The sequence below is a fragment of the Saccoglossus kowalevskii genome, chromosome 3, assembly GCF_978046115.1.
Source record: "Saccoglossus kowalevskii chromosome 3, keSacKowa6.1, whole genome shotgun sequence".
Lineage (NCBI taxonomy): Eukaryota > Metazoa > Hemichordata > Enteropneusta > Harrimaniidae > Saccoglossus > Saccoglossus kowalevskii.
The window spans coordinates 14,437,464-14,459,851 of record NC_140643.1 but is presented as its reverse complement, the minus strand read 5'-3'; the positions used below and the strand labels follow the sequence as shown (position 1 = coordinate 14,459,851).

The 22,388-nt window shown below is 37.9% G+C and overlaps 3 protein-coding genes across 3 annotated transcripts; all 3 read right to left on the bottom strand.

Moving 5' to 3' along the window:
* Nucleotides 1–712: 712 nt before the first annotated feature.
* Nucleotides 713–1,627, bottom strand: LOC146747503 (sulfotransferase 1 family member D1-like). Its single transcript, XM_085497310.1, has one exon. The coding sequence runs from the start codon at nt 1,625–1,627 to the stop codon at nt 713–715; it is 915 nt and encodes a 304-aa protein (XP_085353436.1).
* A 6,607-nt stretch (nt 1,628–8,234) lies between these two features.
* On the bottom strand, nt 8,235–9,880 carry LOC146747502 (sulfotransferase 1 family member D1-like). The gene has a single exon (XM_085497570.1). The coding sequence runs from the start codon at nt 9,848–9,850 to the stop codon at nt 8,936–8,938; it is 915 nt and encodes a 304-aa protein (XP_085353696.1). The 5' UTR covers nt 9,851–9,880; the 3' UTR covers nt 8,235–8,935.
* An 11,118-nt stretch (nt 9,881–20,998) lies between these two features.
* LOC100371342 (sulfotransferase 1 family member D1-like) lies at nt 20,999–22,026 on the bottom strand. Its single transcript, XM_085497569.1, has one exon. The coding sequence runs from the start codon at nt 21,976–21,978 to the stop codon at nt 21,346–21,348; it is 633 nt and encodes a 210-aa protein (XP_085353695.1). The 5' UTR covers nt 21,979–22,026; the 3' UTR covers nt 20,999–21,345.
* Between the last annotated feature and the right edge of the window lie 362 nt (nt 22,027–22,388).

The window sequence follows — 22,388 nt, the reverse complement described above, 5'->3', positions numbered from 1 at the left end:
TACAACATCACTTCGTACATATCTTCTATTTCCGGAAAAGTGTTATATAATCTAAGAAATAATTTTCGACATCGATGGCGGTTATCATACATTATAGTCATAAACACAATCAGATGTTAGATGTAACATTGATTATTTAAATAAATCTAGAACAATCGACATGAAAGTATAATTGTTATATACAGCTGCAGCAATTAAAAAAAATAGTGAAGCCCACTGAATATTTAGTATTACATTGTGTGGATATTTATGGTTCTAATTTCAATATAAACCACGAGGGGTGCTAAAACTTGCTAGGCGGCCTTTCATGCTTACATGATAGAGGTACTGGACCCAAATATTACACACTTTAAATACTCCCAAATAGACCATCCAGCCGGACACCAAGGTGCCCTCCTCTCCATTCCCTATGTTACCTGTTATTCACTAACAGCTGCAGGAGATGAACGTATTACGTAGTTCCTATGGAATATCATAAATAACATTGGAAGTAACAACATGTATTTTCTCTTAGGTAGGACATACGCCCATATCGTTGAAACGCAAAGTGTACCTGATTTCCTATCAATATGGTGATATATTTCCAAATATATTTTTTATGAATCGCTCAGCAACAGCATAATAGTAAATTAGTGTTAATCTTATAAAACTGTCATTATACCTTTATAAACGGATTAAAAACATCTTGTGCAATATGCCAAGACGTCGCATATCACTCATATTGCAATTGTAGTCCAAGCTTATTTGCTTCTGCTGTAATTTTCTTGTCAAAATATTCGTTTTGTGCCACAGTGAAATGATATTTCCAGTCACCAACCTCGCCTTTACGCAGAAACTTCATATTTTCGCGCGATGTTCCTTCATCCCGAATAGCTAGTGTTTGTACATCGGTCTGTGAAGCCCTCATGGCATCTAAGCTGCATTGAGACACCACGTGGTCCAACATATCATCAGAGAGAGGACGCTCAAGAAAATCGGCCACTTTAACCAATACAGACTTCAAATCTCGTTTCATATCTTCAAATGTCACGTGTAATACGTTGTCTTCCAAGCCAAACTGATTCCATCCCCAGACGTTATCCAACCATGGTCCGAAGGGCACCTGTCCTTCAACGAATGCCTTGACCCACTCCTCCCAGGTCAGATGCATCTCGATGAATTGAAGCGATTGAAAAAACTTGAAGGATGACACACATACATCTTTAGGATTTCGTGTTACATGGATTATTTTGCATTTTCTGTTGCCTTTCCTCCATGATGTATGGAAAAACTGCTGGGGTACGTGACAAATCATCAAACGAGGTGACTGCATTTCATGAAATGTACTCTTCACTGCCTTCACCATACTGCCATATAAACCTGGGACTGAGTCTGTTTTCTCAAACCAAACCCCGGGCCGTGCAACTCGGTCTACTGGTTTCAGCTTCCAATTGAGGTTGTCGTACATCTGTGACACAGCGTGCAACATCCATAGCGTGCCTGATTTGGGAAACGTTTGTATGATGACGTCATCATCTCGAATGTCCCATCGGTCGATTCGTCTCTCTTTCACTGCATCTATGTCATGAAATCTGTCTATAAAATAACACCCATCGTGCTCAAATACAGGCCAGTTGGTATGCGCCATTTCGATCTACTTCACCCGCTGAATGCGTATTCAAACACGTCGTATTTTGAAATGACCTATCGGAATTAACCTGGAGTGCATTTATGTTAAGGCAGTATTTTGGTATTTTGGTACCCTCAAAAGTTAAAACCGATGTTATTTCGCATTTTGATAATATTTTTTTGCACAAATCAATAAAACTAAAAATTCTAAATAATTATGGACAGTTTGTATATAATTTGAAGTAATTTTTCATGTTTAATTTATCTTTTCTTTTTTTTGTGCATCTTGTCCGATCAAATTGTCATCTTTTTGACACATTCATACTAACTTAGGAAGGTATTAAAACCAGCCGTCCTGGCAGCCATAGTTTTAACGGTGCTCAACCATGGATTTTTTCATTGCTCAATATTATTAATTTTTGAACACTTTGGTGTTAGGATTATGAACACTGGCTTTGTGTTCGGGGAACTGATGAGGAATGCGTGCTCAGTGTGTTTGACTAGTGTCAGGCATGACCATGCTATTTTGAACTGTTTCATTTATAAAAAAAAAAAAAAAAAAAATATATCGATAATATTCCAAATTATATAAAATCGCGTTTGTTCAAAAGACCTCACACTAAAAACTATTTGTGACCTCGCTCTAGCAGAAAAGGAATTAACCTAAAGCGCATTATAGTATTTTTAATAATTGTCGACATCGATGGAAGTTATCATACATTATAGTCACTATAATTATAAACACAATCTGATGAGTTAGATGTGACATTGATATTTTAAATAAATCTAGAATAATCGACATAACAGTATAATTGTTATTCACAGCTGTAGCAAGGTGTTACTCACAGTAGTAGTGGTTCAATACCAGAAAAAAATAGTGAAGCCCGCTGAATATTTATTATTACATTGTGTGGATATTTATGGGATCAGCGGTGCTAAAACTCGCTTGGCGGCCTTTTCATGCTTACATGATAGCGGCACTGGACCCAAATATTACACACTTTAAATACTCCCAAATAGACCATTCATCACCACCTAATTACCATCCAGCCAGACACCAAGGTGCCCTCCTTTCAATTCCCTTCTCTAATTACATTTACTTGCATCTCTGTTAAATTCCTAGGCATGGCAAATGAACATTTTTTTGTATTTTTTGGATGGCATTACCGTGAAGTGATAAATCGTATTTTGGGGGGAATTTGCGTGAATAAATTATTTGTTTAATAGGGAAACGTCATAAAATACACGTAAGTAAAAAATACATGTAATATTAGAATAATGCTTGCATGCAAATATTTCGAGGTTAAAATAATTTTTGGCGTGATGGTGTACAAAATAAAATTTAAAAAAATATTATAAAACCGAGGCACATATAAGAGAGAATAGTCATAATAAAAATATTATTTGCATGCAAATAATGTGTTATTTTGTCTTCCAATGAGTGAAGTAGTCTATACTTTTTATTAATTCTTTCTTTTCACACCAGAATCACAGTCGCTTATTATCTGACAAAAGAATATAAAATTGATGGTTACATAAATAAGATGTGAGTTATATATAAATCACCTAGTAAAATTGTATAGAAAAAATATTTGTCATAAAGAGATAGATTGAGTTCCGTGGAGTTCTTGATATATCTGTTCACATAAATGTATATCGTGCATGAAAGAGTCAACTACGGAGTACGTGTGGTGCCCAACATCTGACAGAACGTATTGGCCACTGTTGAATACGTTGCTTAAAGTATACAATAATTGTAGATGTATCAATGTGTCTTTCGAGAAATTTCTTAAATTCCACATAACTGGGTGGACTCTCGTATGAGCAAAAGTATTCACCGTGATAAGTGTTTTTTCAGATGGAATGCGACCAGATGCGTTTCACCTCTGCTACTGTCATCTGTTTGATAAGAATGCTTTGAGATTCTTTGACAGTCTCAACTTAGGCAGTTGGTCTCCAGCATATGAACACATTTCTCGTATATGGATTAAGCAACAAAATCCAATCCAGTTGACTCGTGTTCATCGCAGCTAGAAATCGGTCAATACATTTCTGTCGCTTTCAATTTCCATAATGTTGTTGTATTCCATATAAATCAAAATGAATATAGTCTCCGTCAATGCCTGTCTGAACTAATCGTCTTGTATCAAATCGAAGTGATATTTACTGGCTAGTGTAGTGTACCCTTGTGGATATTCATCTCGAGTTAAGGCAATGCCTTGGTGCTATCACAGGAATGTTCGTTGACGAAATCCATGATGTTCAGTCAAATATATTAGGAGATCTTTTCCTCTTTGGAAGATGTGACGCGTCTAGTCATTGTCTTCTTCTCTTTGATGCCGCATCCACAACCTGTTTGAGAGGGTCTTCTAAATTAATTGTCCAGTACCAAGTTAGTATTTTAACAGTGTATTTTGTCAATGTGTTGTCTGAGAAAGCATCAATCAAGGCATTACTCGTCGTGTCTGTGAGGCGCGTGTATAAACGTTTCAAGTCCTCGATCCAAAAATTAAATCAGACGTCATACCTAGGCCATTTCACAAAATATTATACATGCCTTTCATGCTCTCTTTTGCAAAGCACTATCTCCGCGAGGTACAATACATCGTCATCCTTCATAGTTCTTCTTAGTAGAAAATACCTTCCAAACTTTTGCTATTGTAATCAGAAATCGTGTAAACTTGGTTGCGTATTGAGACATCCAGTGACAATGAACACATCTTTGGGTCAATTTGGCAAGTATTCTTATATGAAAATGTATTTGGTTTTACTGATTCCAGACCCTGCATCGATGGTGAGTTTATAATACCTCTTCTTCTTCTCCTATATCTCCGGTCCTTATCATCGTACCAGGAATGATGGAATGCATCATATTATAAAGTTATTACGAAGATACCTCAAAGTATGCATGAAGACAGTACAGCGGCAGTATCGACCGACGCGCAGCGGAGGTCGATGCGACAGCGTACTGTCTGAGTGCATACTTTGAGGTATCTTCGTAATAACCTTATTATTATACACCTTTTCCCTTCAAGGATACATCATGGAAATGCCGAAATCCAAGACATTTAGAACAGAATCAGCGAACTTCTTTGTACGGAGTCCGGTCAAATCCTGGTGGCAGCCATGTTTGTTTTTATTAATAGAGGACGCTTACGCGCGTAATTATTCCATATTTGGAATTCGCATTTCCAAATTTGGTAGTATGAAAATACCCCGTAAAATACCGCAAAATTACGGCACGCTGTAACTTATGGCGTTACGGTGACAGATGTATAATAATGTCTAATACTGGCAGGTACTAGTAGGTCAATGTGCTGTTCTTCGGAAAATATCTGAACATATTTTTCTTGATTGTTTTGTTGTGCCTCTTCATGACAATGGCATTAGCTTCTTTTTTTTCTTTTTCATGAGTCGTCTCTCTTGTCTTTCAAAGGTATGACAAAAGCATATTTTGAGAAGAAAAACGTCAATGCACGTCAACAAGAACTTGTACCCTACATTGTATCAAAGAGAGGTTGCATAGATCTGCCTCTACTGCTCGTCTACTTGGAAAATCACTATCCTTTTTCTTTTAAAGGAATGCCAAGCGGGTATATGTAGGGTATATATGTCTTGTCTACTCAGACACTTCCTCACATCTGACTTGGTTATCTTCTCTCCTCTTTGTGTTTAAAATAGTGACGTCAGGGGCATTTAAACCCCATAACCTCTCGGACTTGGGCATTGTAAAACAGTTCTCCTAGGATGACGTTCATCATCATTGTTTACGGCCAGGGTTATTTCACAGGTGCAGAGACAGTGGATACAATCGATAAACAGAAGCAAAGTGGAACAACAGGGATCTATCACGACAGCCTGTACCGAGAGGAAGTGAGAAAGGGGTGGTGCGATGACGTTCTATATCATATGCCACCCAATGTATCAGAGATGAATGGACGTGGGCTTTGCCTCTGAGGAGCCTTCTCCTTGGGTGTGCTGCTGTGCATGTAAGACAATCGTTCCGCACTGCCGACAAAGCCATGAGTAATGTTTGACATTTTTGATTACTTTAACAAATTCTTTCCACCTAATGGGGTTGAAATTCTTCCTTTTGCGCAAGAAATCATTGATGAGAGTTTGTTGTTGTTGACAGTGCCTGGATAAGCTTCATGTAACTCAATAACTTTCACACAGACACTGTATTAAGTCACTAATTCCATTGAATATCCACTTTTGTTGATTCCAGTTGGCTTTGTGTAATACTGAGAGGATATTCGCATACTTTCACATGAAGGCTGGCTTATTGAAATGGTTGACGATGGAAGACTGTCTCTTTTAGACGTTTCTCGTGCACACTATCAGTATTTGAGATAAAACAATGTTCGGTCAATGCGTACATACTCCGGAGTGTCTGGCCTCAAATCCACAATGAGGTACCTGTGAGGTTCTCGCATGGCGTCATGCTTTCTGAACGAATTTAACACTTAAAATGGCTGTAACAGTTCCAAATTTAAATGTATTATCGTTTCGTTAAAAGTTAAATATAGTGCATAATATGAAGTTCCCGTCATTTCTTTTTTCCACCATGTTTCTTTTTTATTATTTACGTACAGCCTTGCTAAATCTTGCTAAGCATTCAAAAGAGAGAATATTTGCACCTGTTATCTATATTATAAATTCGTTTGTATAAGTATGTTCCACTATTCACAGTTCTACAAAATTTTAACAGTATATAATCAATTCCTAATTTCCGAGTTACTATTTTTCTCACGAAATTCAATAGAGGGCGTTCTCAAAGTACCCGGATGACAGTCCGTTCAACGTTCGTGGTGGGGTTGAAATTTGAGCGGCGTCTGCTGTAAGCAATATACTCAACGCCAGTGGATACGAATGCGTCGTCGGGAACCTGAGTGGACGCCAAACTATATTCCTGGGTTTGTTCACGGCATTTTCCATCCCGCGCCAGTATTTTGTTAGTTAAATAACTGGAGACAGCCGTCTTTCAACCGCAGTTATACATCGATTGAAAAACAAAGACTTCCCGAGATGAGCGCAAACGAAAACATTGAGCCGGATTTGATGAATAATTCGCTCGTTGCCGATTGATCTTCTTGTTCAGAATCCTTATGATGGCTTTTGTTTCGAAGTTGAAGTTAAAATGACTACGGAAGGAAAAAAAACATGTGTCCATTTATGATAACTGCATCTGCTGATCGCCTGGTGAATCATATTAAATCAAACTTACACTACACAGTTACAAACACCAGAAACTATTTTAGAGTTTGATTTAATAATAAACCATGGCTTGTAAGGATTTTCTTCATGGATCATTGCCGTATACACTCTGCCATAATGAAAATAAATTCTGTATTCTGCACATGATGAAGCTTTACAGGAAGTAAATAACCATTATCAAGTCGATATTCTTTCAGTCTGGCTGTTGTCCAGTCACTTCGATGCAACAAATATGCGAACATATCAGCTATTTCAAACAAAGGCAAAGTATGAAGGTTTTCTTGACAAGTTTTAACGTTACACGGATCTACTAGAGTTATCGTCGACTCACTGTGTTTTACAGTACGACGACGATTGTTTGACTTTTGGCGAACATTTAACTCGTTTGCTAACTCAACAAGTTCAAAAAGTTTAGCTTTACGAACATTGCTGCAAGTTATACCACGATCCTGAAGAAATTTGCGGAGTTCTGGAACTTTTTTGCTTTTCCAATCTATTGATTTACGCATGTAAGAATACAGAACTTCAATAAAAACAACCCCACTCAGGCTCGTCATACGGGTATTTTGAATGCGCCCTCTAGCGGAATTCCGTAGAAAACTAACAACTCGAAAGTTAGGAATTGGATAATAAAAAGCAAAAAAAAATCACTCCCAAGTGCCCACGAACCTGCATCTCTACCTTACATTTGCATAGCCAGAATGTTGACGATGCACCATCAGGTTTTTTAAACACAAAAATGTAGTGTGTATTGAGAGTGATGCTTTTATATTGCCTGCCCCGATGAAAGATATTTTGCAGAATCAATATCATGGATAGATTTTGAGATGTCATGGATATCATGGATAGGTGAGATTCCTATTAGCAGGATCGATAATCTATCGATAATCGATAATCCTTCTATAGAATTAATTTGAGGGGTCATTTTCTGCATAGGCTGACTGAAACACATTGTAGCACCATTAGATGACATCCGGGTAATGACACTGTGGAATTGTTCAAATATCTTTTGACAAAATTGTTTTGCCCGACTGTGTGGGTCTGTATATGAGAGAGGTAAATTGGTGTTTCATTCTTGAATCCATAATGATATGATATGACCTCACTTGTTATCACGTTTTATATGTTCTCCACTGCACAGCATCCAGTTTAAAACAAAATAAAGCAGTACACATGAGCCAAAATAGGTGAGTGACAGAACTATGTCTGTTTTGGTAGAGCTAATGTCAATGTGACTGTCAAACTATAACTCAACAATAGATTTTTTAAATAGGCAATATTTTACAGTCAAATACTTTGCATGCAAGATCAGGCTGCAGTCCCCCCAACCTCATAATGTTTTTTTCCAAACAAAATAGTGCTTTTCTAGCTCGCGCCGAGATTTGATAAATCGATACGTACAACATCACTTCGTACATATCTTCTATTTCCGGAAAAGTGTTATATAATCTAAGAAATAATTTTCGACATCGATGGCGGTTATCATACATTATAGTCATAAACACAATCAGATGTTAGATGTAACATTGATTATTTAAATAAATCTAGAACAATCGACATGAAAGTATAATTGTTATATACAGCTGCAGCAATTAAAAAAAATAGTGAAGCCCACTGAATATTTAGTATTACATTGTGTGGATATTTATGGTTCTAATTTCAATATAAACCACGAGGGGTGCTAAAACTTGCTAGGCGGCCTTTCATGCTTACATGATAGAGGTACTGGACCCAAATATTACACACTTTAAATACTCCCAAATAGACCATCCAGCCGGACACCAAGGTGCCCTCCTCTCCATTCCCTATGTTACCTGTTATTCACTAACAGCTGCAGGAGATGAACGTATTACGTAGTTCCTATGGAATATCATAAATAACATTGGAAGTAACAACATGTATTTTCTCTTAGGTAGGACATACGCCCATATCGTTGAAACGCAAAGTGTACCTGATTTCCTATCAATATGGTGATATATTTCCAAATATATTTTTTATGAATCGCTCAGCAACAGCATAATAGTAAATTAGTGTTAATCTTATAAAACTGTCATTATACCTTTATAAACGGATTAAAAACATCTTGTGCAATATGCCAAGACGTCGCATATCACTCATATTGCAATTGTAGTCCAAGCTTATTTGCTTCTGCTGTAATTTTCTTGTCAAAATATTCGTTTTGTGCCACAGTGAAATGATATTTCCAGTCACCAACCTCGCCTTTACGCAGAAACTTCATATTTTCGCGCGATGTTCCTTCATCCCGAATAGCTAGTGTTTGTACATCGGTCTGTGAAGCCCTCATGGCATCTAAGCTGCATTGAGACACCACGTGGTCCAACATATCATCAGAGAGAGGACGCTCAAGAAAATCGGCCACTTTAACCAATACAGACTTCAAATCTCGTTTCATATCTTCAAATGTCACGTGTAATACGTTGTCTTCCAAGCCAAACTGATTCCATCCCCAGACGTTATCCAACCATGGTCCGAAGGGCACCTGTCCTTCAACGAATGCCTTGACCCACTCCTCCCAGGTCAGATGCATCTCGATGAATTGAAGCGATTGAAAAAACTTGAAGGATGACACACATACATCTTTAGGATTTCGTGTTACATGGATTATTTTGCATTTTCTGTTGCCTTTCCTCCATGATGTATGGAAAAACTGCTGGGGTACGTGACAAATCATCAAACGAGGTGACTGCATTTCATGAAATGTACTCTTCACTGCCTTCACCATACTGCCATATAAACCTGGGACTGAGTCTGTTTTCTCAAACCAAACCCCGGGCCGTGCAACTCGGTCTACTGGTTTCAGCTTCCAATTGAGGTTGTCGTACATCTGTGACACAGCGTGCAACATCCATAGCGTGCCTGATTTGGGAAACGTTTGTATGATGACGTCATCATCTCGAATGTCCCATCGGTCGATTCGTCTCTCTTTCACTGCATCTATGTCATGAAATCTGTCTATAAAATAACACCCATCGTGCTCAAATACAGGCCAGTTGGTATGCGCCATTTCGATCTACTTCACCCGCTGAATGCGTATTCAAACACGTCGTATTTTGAAATGACCTATCGGAATTAACCTGGAGTGCATTTATGTTAAGGCAGTATTTTGGTATTTTGGTACCCTCAAAAGTTAAAACCGATGTTACTTCGCATTTTGATAATATTTTTTTGCACAAATCAATAAAACTAAAAATTCTAAATAATTATGGACAGTTTGTATATAATTTGAAGTAATTTTTCATGTTTAATTTATCTTTTCTTTTTTTTTGTGCATCTTGTCCGATCAAATTGTCATCTTTTTGACACATTCATACTAACTTAGGAAGGTATTAAAACCAGCCGTCCTGGCAGCCATAGTTTTAACGGTGCTCAACCATGGATTTTTTCATTGCTCAATATTATTAATTTTTGAACACTTTGGTGTTAGGATTATGAACACTGGCTTTGTGTTCGGGGAACTGATGAGGAATGCGTGCTCAGTATGTTTGACTAGTGTCAGGCATGACCATGCTATTTTGAACTGTTTCATTTATAAAAAAAAAAAAAACAAATATATCGATAATATTCCAAATTATATAAAATCGCGTTTGTTCAAAAGACCTCACACTAAAAACTATTTGTGACCTCGCTCTAGCAGAAAAGGAATTAACCTAAAGCGCATTATAGTATTTTTAATAATTGTCGACATCGATGGAGGTTATCATACATTATAGTCACTATAATTATAAACACAATCTGATGAGTTAGATGTGACATTGATATTTTAAATAAATCTAGAATAATCGACATAACAGTATAATTGTTATTCACAGCTGTAGCAAGGTGTTACTCACAGTAGTAGTGGTTCAATACCAGAAAAAAATAGTGAAGCCCGCTGAATATTTATTATTACATTGTGTGGATATTTATGGGATCGGCGGTGCTAAAACTCGCTTGGCGGCCTTTTCATGCTTACATGATAGCGGCACTGGACCCAAATATTACACACTTTAAATACTCCAAAATAGACCATTCATCACCACCTAATTACCATCCAGCCAGACACAAAGGTGCCCTCCTTTCAATTCCCTTCTCTAATTACATTTACTTGCATCTCTGTTAAATTCCTAGGCATGGCAAATGAACATTTTTTTTGTATTTTTTGGATGGCATTACCGTGAAGTGATAAATCGTATTTTGGGGGGAATTTGCATGAATAAATTATTTGTTTAATAGGGAAACGTCATAAAATACACGTAAGTAAAAATACAGGTAATGTTAGAATAATGCTTGCATGCAAATATTTCGAGGTTAAAATAATTTTTGGCGTGATGGTGTACAAAATAAAATTTAAAAAAATATTATAAAACCGAGGCACATATAAGAGAGAATAGTCATAATAAAAATATTATTTGCATGCAAATAATGTGTTATTTTGTCTTCCAATGAGTGAAGTAGTCTATACTTTTTATTAATTCTTTCTTTTCACACCAGAATCACAGTCGCTTATTATCTGACAAAAGAATATAAAATTGATGGTTACATAAATAAGATGTGAGTTATATATAAATCACCTAGTAAAATTGTATAGAAAAAATATTTGTCATAAAGAGATAGATTGAGTTCCGTGGAGTTCTTGATATATCTGTTCACATAAATGTATATCGTGCATGAAAGAGTCAACTACGGAGTACGTGTGGTGCCCCAACATCTGACAGAACGTATTGGCCACTGTTGAATACGTTGCTTAAAGTATACAATAATTGTAGATGTATCAATGTGTCTTTCGAGAAATTTCTTAAATTCCACATAACTGGGTGGACTCTCGTATGAGCAAAAGTATTCACCGTGATAAGTGTTTTTTCAGATGGAATGCGACCAGATGCGTTTCACCTCTGCTACTGTCATCTGTTTGATAAGAATGCTTTGAGATTCTCTGACAGTCTCAACTTAGGCAGTTGGTCTCCAGCATATGAACACATTTCTCGTATATGGATTAAGCAACAAAATCCAATCCAGTTGACTCGTGTTCATCGCAGCTAGAAATCGGTCAATACATTTCTGTCGCTTTCAATTTCCATAATGTTGTTGTATTCCATATAAATCAAAATGAATATAGTCTCCGTCAATGCCTGTCTGAACTAATCGTCTTGTATCAAATCGAAGTGATATTTACTGGCTAGTGTAGTGTACCCTTGTGGATATTCATCTCGAGTTAAGGCAATGCTTTGGTGCATTCACAGGAATGTTCGTTGACGAAATCCATGATGTTCAGTCAAATATATTAGGAGATCTTTTCCTCTTTGGAAGATGTGACGCGTCTAGTCATTGTCTTCTTCTCTTTGATGCCGCATCCACAACCTGTTTGAGAGGGTCTTCTAAATTAATTGTCCAGTACCAAGTTAGTATTTTAACAGTGTATTTTGTCAATGTGTTGTCTGAGAAAGCATCAATCAAGGCATTACTCGTCGTGTCTGTGAGGCGCGTGTATAAACGTTTCAAGTCCTCGATCCAAAAATTAAATCAGACGTCATACCTAGGCCATTTCACAAAATATTATACATGCCTTTCATGCTCTCTTTTGCAAAGCACTATCTCCGCGAGGTACAATACATCGTCATCCTTCATAGTTCTTCTTAGTAGAAAATACCTTCCAAACTTTTGCTATTGTAATCAGAAATCGTGTAAACTTGGTTGCGTATTGAGACATCCAGTGACAATGAACACATCTTTGGGTCAATTTGGCAAGTATTCTTATATGAAAATGTATTTGGTTTTACTGATTCCAGACCCTGCATCGATGGTGAGTTTATAATACCTCTTCTTCTTCTCCTATATCTCCGGTCCTTATCATCGTACCAGGAATGATGGAATGCATCATATTATAAAGTTATTACGAAGATACCTCAAAGTATGCATGAAGACAGTACAGCGGCAGTATCGACCGACGCGCAGCGGAGGTCGATGCGACAGCGTACTGTCTGAGTGCATACTTTGAGGTATCTTCGTAATAACCTTATTATTATACATCTTTTCCCTTCAAGGATACATCATGGAAATGCCGAAATCCAAGAAATTTAGAACAGAATCAGCGAACTTCTTTGTACGGAGTCCGGTCAAATCCTGGTGGCAGCCATGTTTGTTTTTATTAATAGAGGACGCTTACGCGCGTAATTATTCCATATTTGGAATTCGCATTTCCAAATTTGATAGTATGAAAATACCCCGTAAAATACCGCAAAATTACGGCACGCTGTAACTTATGGCGTTACGGTGACAGATGTATAATAATGTCTAATAATGGCAGGTACTAGTAGGTCAATGTGCTGTTCTTCGGAAAATATCTGAACATATTTTTCTTGATTGTTTTGTTGTGCCTCTTCATGACAATGGCATTAGCTTCTTTTTTTTCTTTTTCATGAGTCGTCTCTCTTGTCTTTCAAAGGTATGACAAAAGCATATTTTGAGAAGAAAAACGTCAATGCACGTCAACAAGAACTTGTACCCTACATTGTATCAAAGAGAGGTTGCATAGATCTGCCTCTACTGCTCGTCTACTTGGAAAATCACTATCCTTTTTCTTTTAAAGGAATGCCAAGCGGGTATATGTAGGGTATATATGTCTTGTCTACTCAGACACTTCCTCACATCTGACTTGGTTATCTTCTCTCCTCTTTGTGTTTTTATAGTGACGTCAGGGGCATTTAAACCCCATAACCTCTCGGACTTGGGCATTGTAAAACAGTTCTCCTAGGATGACGTCCATCATCATTGTTTACGGCCAGGGTTATTTCACAGGTGCAGAGACAGTGGATACAATCGATAAACAGAAGCAAAGTGGAACAACAGGGATCTATCACGACCGCCTGTACCGAGAGGAAGTGAGAAAGGGGTGGTGCGATGACGTTCTATATCATATGCCACCCAATGTATCAGAGATGAATGGGCGTGGGCTGTGCCTCTGAGGAGCCTTCTCCTTGGGTGTGCTGCTGTGCATGTAAGACAATCGTTCCGCACTGCCGACAAAGCCATGAGTAATGTTTGACATTTTTGATTACTTTAACAAATTCTTTCCACCTAATGGGGTTGAAATTCTTCCTTTTGCGCAAGAAATCATTGATGAGAGTTTGTTGTTGTTGACAGTGCCTGGATAAGCTTCATGTAACTGAATAACTTTCACACAGACACTGTATTAAGTCACTAGTTCCATTGAATATCCACTTTTGTTGATTCCAGTTGGCTTTGTGTAATACTGAGAGGATATTCGCATACTTTCACATGAAGGCTGGCTTATTGAAATGGTTGACGATGGAAGACTGTCTCTTTTAGACGTTTCTCGTGCACACTATCAGTATTTGAGATAAAACAATGTTCGGTCAATGCGTACATACTCTGGAGTGTCTGGCCTCAAATCCACAATGAGGTACCTGTGAGGTTCTCGCATGGCGTCATGCTTTCTGAACGAATTTAACACTTAAAATGGCTGTAACAGTTCCAAATTTAAATGTATTATCGTTTCGTTAAAAGTTAAATATAGTGCATAATATGAAGTTCCCGTCATTTCTTTTTTCCACCATGTTTCTTTTTTATTATTTACGTACAGCCTTGCTAAATCTTGCTAAGCATTCAAAAGAGAGAATATTTGCACCTGTTATCTATATTATAAATTCGTTTGTATAAGTATGTTCCACTATTCACAGTTCTACAAAATTTTAACAGTATATAATCAATTCCTAATTTCCGAGTTACTATTTTTCTCACGAAATTCAATAGAGGGCGTTCTAAAAGTACCCGGATGACAGTCCGTTCAACGTTCGTGGTGGGGTTGAAATTTGAGCGGCGTCTGCTGTAAGCAATATACTCAACGCCAGTGGATACGAATGCGTCGTCGGGAACCTGAGTGGACGCCAAACTATATTCCTGGGTTTGTTCACGGCATTTTCCATCCCGCGCCAGTATTTTGTTAGTTAAATAACTGGAGACAGCCGTCTTTCAACCGCAGTTATACATCGATTGAAAAACAAAGACTTCCCGAGATGAGCGCAAACGAAAACATTGAGCCGGATTTGATGAATAATTCGCTCGTTGCCGATTGATCTTCTTGTTCAGAATCCTTATGATGGCTTTTGTTTCGAAGTTGAAGTTAAAATGACTACGGAAGGAAAAAAAACATGTGTCCATTTATGATAACTGCATCTGCTGATCGCCTGGTGAATCATATTAAATCAAACTTACACTACACAGTTACAAACACCAGAAACTATTTTAGAGTTTGATTTAATAATAAACCATGGCTTGTAAGGATTTTCTTCATGGATCATTGCCGTATACACTCTGCCATAATGAAAATAAATTCTGTATTCTGCACATGATGAAGCTTTACAGGAAGTAAATAACCATTATCAAGTCGATATTCTTTCAGTCTGGCTGTTGTCCAGTGACTTCGATGCAACAAATATGCGAACATATCAGCTATTTCAAACAAAGGCAAAGTATGAAGGTTTTTTTGACAAGTTTTAACGTTACACGGATCTACCAGAGTTATCGTCGACTCACTGTGTTTTACAGTACGACGACGATTGTTTGACTTTTGGCGAACATTTAACTCGTTTGCTAACTCAACAAGTTCAAAAAGTTTAGCTTTACGAACATTGCTGCAAGTTATACCACGATCCTGAAGAAATTTGCGGAGTTCTGGAACTTTTTTGCTTTTCCAATCTATTGATTTACGCATGTAAGAATACAGAACTTCAATAAAAACAACCCCACTCAGACTCGTCATACGGGTATTTTGAATGCGCCCTCTAGCGGAATTCCGTAGAAAACTAACAACTCGAAAGTTAGGAATTGGATAATAAAAAGCAAAAAAAAATCACTCCCAAGTGCCCACGAACCTGCATCTCTACCTTACATTTGCATAGCCAGAATGTTGACGATGCACCATCAGGTTTTTTAAACACAAAAATGTAGTGTGTATTGAGAGTGATGCTTTTATATTGCCTGCCCCGATGAAAGATATTTTGCAGAATCAATATCATGGATAGATTTTGAGATGTCATGGATATCATGGATAGGTGAGATTCCTATTAGCAGGATCGATAATCTATCGATAATCGATAATCCTTCTATAGAATTAATTTGAGGGGTCATTTTCTGCATAGGCTGACTGAAACACATTGTAGCACCATTAGATGACATCCGGGTAATGACACTGTGGAATTGTTCAAATATCTTTTGACAAAATTGTTTTGCCCGACTGTGTGGGTCTGTATATGAGAGAGGTAAATTGGTGTTTCATTCTTGAATCCATAATGATATGATATGACCTCACTTGTTATCACGTTTTATATGTTCTCCACTGCACAGCATCCAGTTTAAAACAAAATAAAGCAGTACACATGAGCCAAAATAGGTGAGTGACAGAACTATGTCTGTTTTGGTAGAGCTAATGTCAATGTGACTGTCAAACTATAACTCAACCATAGATTTTTTCATAGCTCAATATTATTAATTTTCGAACACTTTGAGGCTAGTCTTATGAACACTGGCTTTGTGTTTGGGGAACTTAGTCTCACGTAACTGTTATTACTTACGTGTAGAGGGACCAGACTCGTCCCAAAGGAATACACATTCGTTCATTTCAAGTAGTTCAGTTGCGGTAGTCCATGGAACTATAAACCCTTTATAGTTACATGGGTAGTCTAAGGCGTGACAGAGTAAACATACGATCAGCCAATTGCTGCACTCGTTTGCACGATCACGTGATTACCAGGGACGTGTCTCGTGGTTTAAAGCCTTGCAAAGTTGTCACTACTAAATACAATAAGAAAACAATCTATTTATCAATATATGTAATATGAGTTTATATTCTCTGCCCTAAACATACAATTTGTTAATTCTACACAATAGAGCACCGACGTGTGAACTGAATTTGCGAACTTGATGTCGCTATGGTAACATTAGAGTTAGATTTTACAACTGGGGTTCCTAAAGAGAAATGCGTGCTCAGTATTGTTGACTAGTGTCAGACATGACCATGGTATTTTGAACTGTTTCATTTATCAAAAAAATATATATATATAAATACCGATAATATTCAAAATTATATAAACTCGCGTTTGTTCAAATGACCTCCCACTAAAAACTATTTTGTGTTAAGGCACTATTTTGGTATTTGCTACTATGGTGGTACCCGCAAAAAATAAAACCAATATTCTCTTGCATTTTGCTAATATTTTTTGCACAAATCAACAAAAACTCATAATTATAAATAATTATGGACAGTTTGTATATAATTTGAAGTAATAGTTCATATTTAATTCATTGTTTCTTTGTTTGTGCAAATTTTCCAACCAAAATGTCATCGTTTTGACATAGTCATACTAACTTAGGGGGTATTAAAATCAGCTGTCCTGGTAGCCATAGTTAAACACGGTGCTTAAACATGGATTTTTGCATTGCTCAATATTATTAATTTTTGAACACTTTGAGGCTAGTCTTATGAACACTGGCTTTGTGTTTGAGGAACTTGGTCACACTTGACTGTTTTCACTTACGTGTAGAGATACCAGACTCATCCCAAAGAAATACACATTAGTTCATGTCAGATAGTCCAGCTTTATTCGTCTATTTCTCTGCTTCTCACCTTCTCTCTCCCTTACAAATGTTACAAACTCTCTATCTTAAAAGTCCTGTCTCCAAGGCGTGACAGAGTAAACATGCGATCGGCTGCAGTCGTTTGCACGATCACGTGATTACCAGGGATGTGTCTCGTTTTTTAAAGCCTTGAAAAGTTGCCACTACTAAATACAACAAGTAACCTGTAGAATACTGTGTGGGTAATATTTTTTATATTGATTTTTGTTGCATTTGCAGCAAATAGTTACCAAACAATGAGAAATCTATAGGATTGAATATACCCCACAGCTGGCTTCACATGCATTGTTCATAGTTCATATGGTGCTTACACCAGGATTTAATTACAGCACCTAGGCGGTATGTGGTTACAGCTTAATGTTCGAGTAATCGCAAGAAATTGACATGACAATAGAAATTCATTAAAGACTGCCACTCCCATGCAATTAACAGCGAGTGAAATTCCTGGGATTGAAACATATATTTTGAAGTCACTGATGTAGGCAACGAATAACTGCAAGTTGACATAAAGACGAGGTAGTTTATTTAATCAGTGGTCAACTAGAGGCTGAAATTATAATTAATTTGTTTATTTCAATTTCTCCTGACGTCAAATAGAATACACTGGTGAAACACGGTAGTAACTGTGGGTGAAAGGATGTTTTGGGGTGTAGTTTACATTGTATATGGAGTGGTAGGGTCGGGTGTAATGTGTTCATTTCCAACTATTATGAAGTCACGTAGAATTTCACTTAATTTATTTTTGCTGACATGTTTTCAAGCATTACATGTGAATCTAATTTTCACTGCGCTGTGTCTCAATATAGTATGAGGGAAATGGCATATTCACTGGAATTTATTTCAGGGGAAAAATGTTTTCAGTGATAATGAAGTATTATGACAGATACCCTCCCCGTGGCTTTCATTGCGTATGGAAGTTATTTTCACGAGTGATGCGGTGTATCCTGCTGCCGTACTTTCACGAGCGAAGCCACGGGGAGGGTGTGGGGTTCTGTTATTATACACATGTCCCATATTTGATTATTTCATATTAAAAAAAGAACGTGCAACAAACCGGGATAGAAATTTAGATCGGGGAACCCAATTGCCCATTAATATGCTCCAAGACAGTGCTGCGACCTAGCAACGCTTGTCAGTGTAGAACGCGTGTCGCTGTACGTGTGAAAATAAAATAATCAGACGTCATTGTCCGAATAAATAACTCGTGGATGTTTAAGCGCGGTGGTCGTAGCACAGCGCGTGTTCGAATTTCATGTAAATAAACAATGTATTTTACACGCGTTGTATACGTCGCTGTGAGTCCCATATCGAACAGGACGCAACACGACGACTGTCGCCCTTTAGTTGGGACCACGACAGAACCAGAATTTAAACTGGGCGACTACGATACACGGTTGATGTTGAAGTTGAAAGTTCCTCCACAGATCTGTACATTGGCAAACATGCCGTGCAACTGCGGTACTCCACTGACGGAATGACTTTCGTTGAAATCGGTCGTCGCTGACTCGTGAGCTGCACACTACAACCTCGTTTGTGATGTTGCTTGCTTGTCGTGGATAGACTGAGTCTTGGTTACCGGTTAAATTTTGCTAATTTGGCGTTGGTAATCTTTATTTGGAACTGAGTAACGCCGCAACGTCGCCAGCAGAAACCTCATGGTATATCGATGTTGATGGTTGCGGCTCCATATTAATCGGAGATTTTACTGCGGGTCCAGGCAGCGGGTGGATCTTCCGAGAGCCCTTCAAGATTTATAAAACTCAGATTCCAGGTGGTCAACAAACATTAAGTTCTCCCAATCCTAGTATTCTATGTGATGTACATCTAACATGCCAAAAATGCTGGTGAACGATTTGAACCTGACAAAAATACTTGAAATAGATACCAGGAAGGGGAGGGGGGTAAAAGAAAAGTTATATAACATTTTATTATTCAATAATTTATTAAAATACACAAGTTTGTCCAACTTCCTGTGATACAACACCTCAGACATAGCTCATTGTACTCGGCTGGAGTGTGGGCAAAAAGTTACTATTTGAATTTTTGATATCTTTTTTCATTAATGAGAAAGTTGACCCCGAAGTTAGAGTAACTGTTCAGCAGGAATGGCTTTTTAACTCTTCTGTGATTTTTTTTTTGGCTTGGCTGATTTTGTCACGGTTCATACTTGACAGGCAGGTCGTACCATCACTAATTGGAAAAACAATCCTGACCCACCGCTACCATGGCAACAGCCAAAGTCTTGTAATAGCAGTGCCCAAATGATCATGCCTTTTATTTTGGCTACGTTGCGCACTGGTAAGAGATCACCGGCGCCGACATTGTTACCACTGTCAACGGAATCCCAACGCAGCTTTGAACTTTGAATAAAATGTAAATGCTGCTTCCAATCTAGAAAATACTATCGCAAAACGATTGGAAATTATACATTTAACGGCTGAATACGTCCTAACAATAAAATAAAGTGACTTCTAATGACTGCCATGTTATTTTGCAAACCTCGTATAAGGTGCCCGGTTTTAGTTATAAACAGACGTTAGCTTCACGTTCATGTCCCTTCCATGATAACAGCCGAAAACATATTGCTTGTTTTTTACCGGTTTTCATTGGCAACCGAAGTATTTTTATTTTGTAAACAAATTTTCGTCTGCTATTTTTATTCAGTTCAAATCGTTCAGCAACATTTTTGGCATATTAGGTGTACATCACATGGAATACTACGATTGAGAGAACTTGATGTATGTTGACTGATTTTTATCATAGTACGAAGTACCAGGAAGTTACTCAGTTCCAAATAAAGATTACCAACGTCAAATGAGCAACATTTGACTGGTAATCAAGATTCATGTAATCCATGCCGCTAACAAGCAACATCACAAGCGAAGTTGTAGCATGCAGCATGGATGTACTAAGAATTCTTAGTACATCCATGCATGCAGTAAGTCATCCCGTCAGTGGAGTACCGCAGTAACACGGCATGTTTGCCATCAGCATTGTATTCAAACGAATCACGTGGTGTGCCGTTCTCGTTCAAACCCGGGATTCGATCAATAGGGGAGTCCCATTAAAAAAACACATTGCAAATCATGCAAGTTCAACATTTTCAAACCAATATACTAAAACAGAAATGCTCAGAGATGTAAATGAAGGATAGATATTACTTTTCACTATACACATCTCTGTTGATACTATCCCTCACATATTCTACTCCCAATTACTCCTGCGTAAAATGGACTAGCCTCTTCATGTTGACATTCAGACTAAAATCACGTGACAGGCTGTTAAAATTGGCTGTTGCATACTCTTTCGCCGGTCTGGAAAATGTGTTTAATTAACTCACATTCAAGCAACAATGCAGATTTCCCAGTGGGAGTGAGACTATTCAAACTCTGCCACTAAAAAATAGGGGTGTTTTCAGCAAAAAACGAATAACCCTGGAATACATACAATATACTGAATTTCGGAACAAATCGTGCATTACTTACAGCAGCAGAATACCACAGAAATATCAGACGAAATATGAAAACACTATATATTGTATTTCAGCCTGAACCCTCTATATTGCAATTCACGGAATTAACCCCATATGTGCATCCATTTCCCACCTTGGTATCACCCACCCCTGAAAACAAACTCTTAATACCACGCTGAAGCGTTTGGTAATATCAAGTTCCTGTAATATGTGTTTATAATCTCTGCCCTAAACACAATCGGACGAGTTAGATGTGACATTGATTTTCTTAATAAATCTAGAATAATCGCTCAGCAAAAGCATAGTAGTAAATTAGTGTTAATGTTATAAAACTGTCATTGTACCTTTAACAAGAGATTGCAAACATTCAGTGCAATAAGCCAAGATGTCGTATATCACTCATATTGCAATTTTAGTCCACGCTTCTTTGCTTCTGCTGTAATATTCTTGTCAAAATATTCGTTTTGTGCCACGGTGAAATGATTTTTCCAGTCACCGACCTCGCCTTTGCGTAGATACTTCGTGTTTTCGTGCCATGTTCCTTCATCCCGAACAGCCATTTTTTGTACATCCGCATGTGAAGCCCTCATCGCATCTAACCTACATTGAGACACCACGTGGTCAAACATATCATCAGAGAGAGGACGTTCAAGAAAATCGGCCACTTTAACCAATACAGACTTCAAATCTCGTTTCATATCTTCAAATGTCACGTGTAATACGTTGTCTTCCAAGCCAAACTGATTCCATCCCCAGACGTTATCCAACCATGGTCCGAACAATACCTGTCCTTCAACGAATGCCTTGACCCACTCCTCCCAGGTCAGATGCATCTTGACGAATTGAAGCGTTTTGAAAAACTTGAAGGATGACACACATACATCTTTGGGATTTCTTGTTACATGGATTATTTTGCATTTTCTGTTGCCGTTCCTCCACGATGTATGGAAAAACTGCGCGGGTACGTGACAAATCATCAAACGAGGTGACTGCATTTCATGAAATGTGCTCTTCACTGCCCTCACCATACTGCCATATAAACCTGGGACTGAGTCTGTTTTCTCAAACCAAACCCCGGGCCGTGCAACTCGGTCTACTGGTTTCAGCTTCCAATTGAGGTTGTCGTACATCTGTGACACGGCGTGCAACATCCATAGCGTGCCTGATTTGGGAAACGTTTGTATGATGATGTCATCATCTCGAATATCCCATCGGTCGATTCGTCTCTCTTTCACTGCATCCATGTCATGGACGCTGTCGGCAAAATAACAGCCATCGTGCTCAAATACAGGCCAGTTGGTATGCGCCATTTTGTCCTACTTTACCCGCTGAATGCGTATTTAGACACGCCTTATTTTGACATACCTATCGGTCAGGTCTCGTAAATTTATATCAACTACTTGGCAACGCAAACGTTTGCAAAACCAATTTAGGCTTT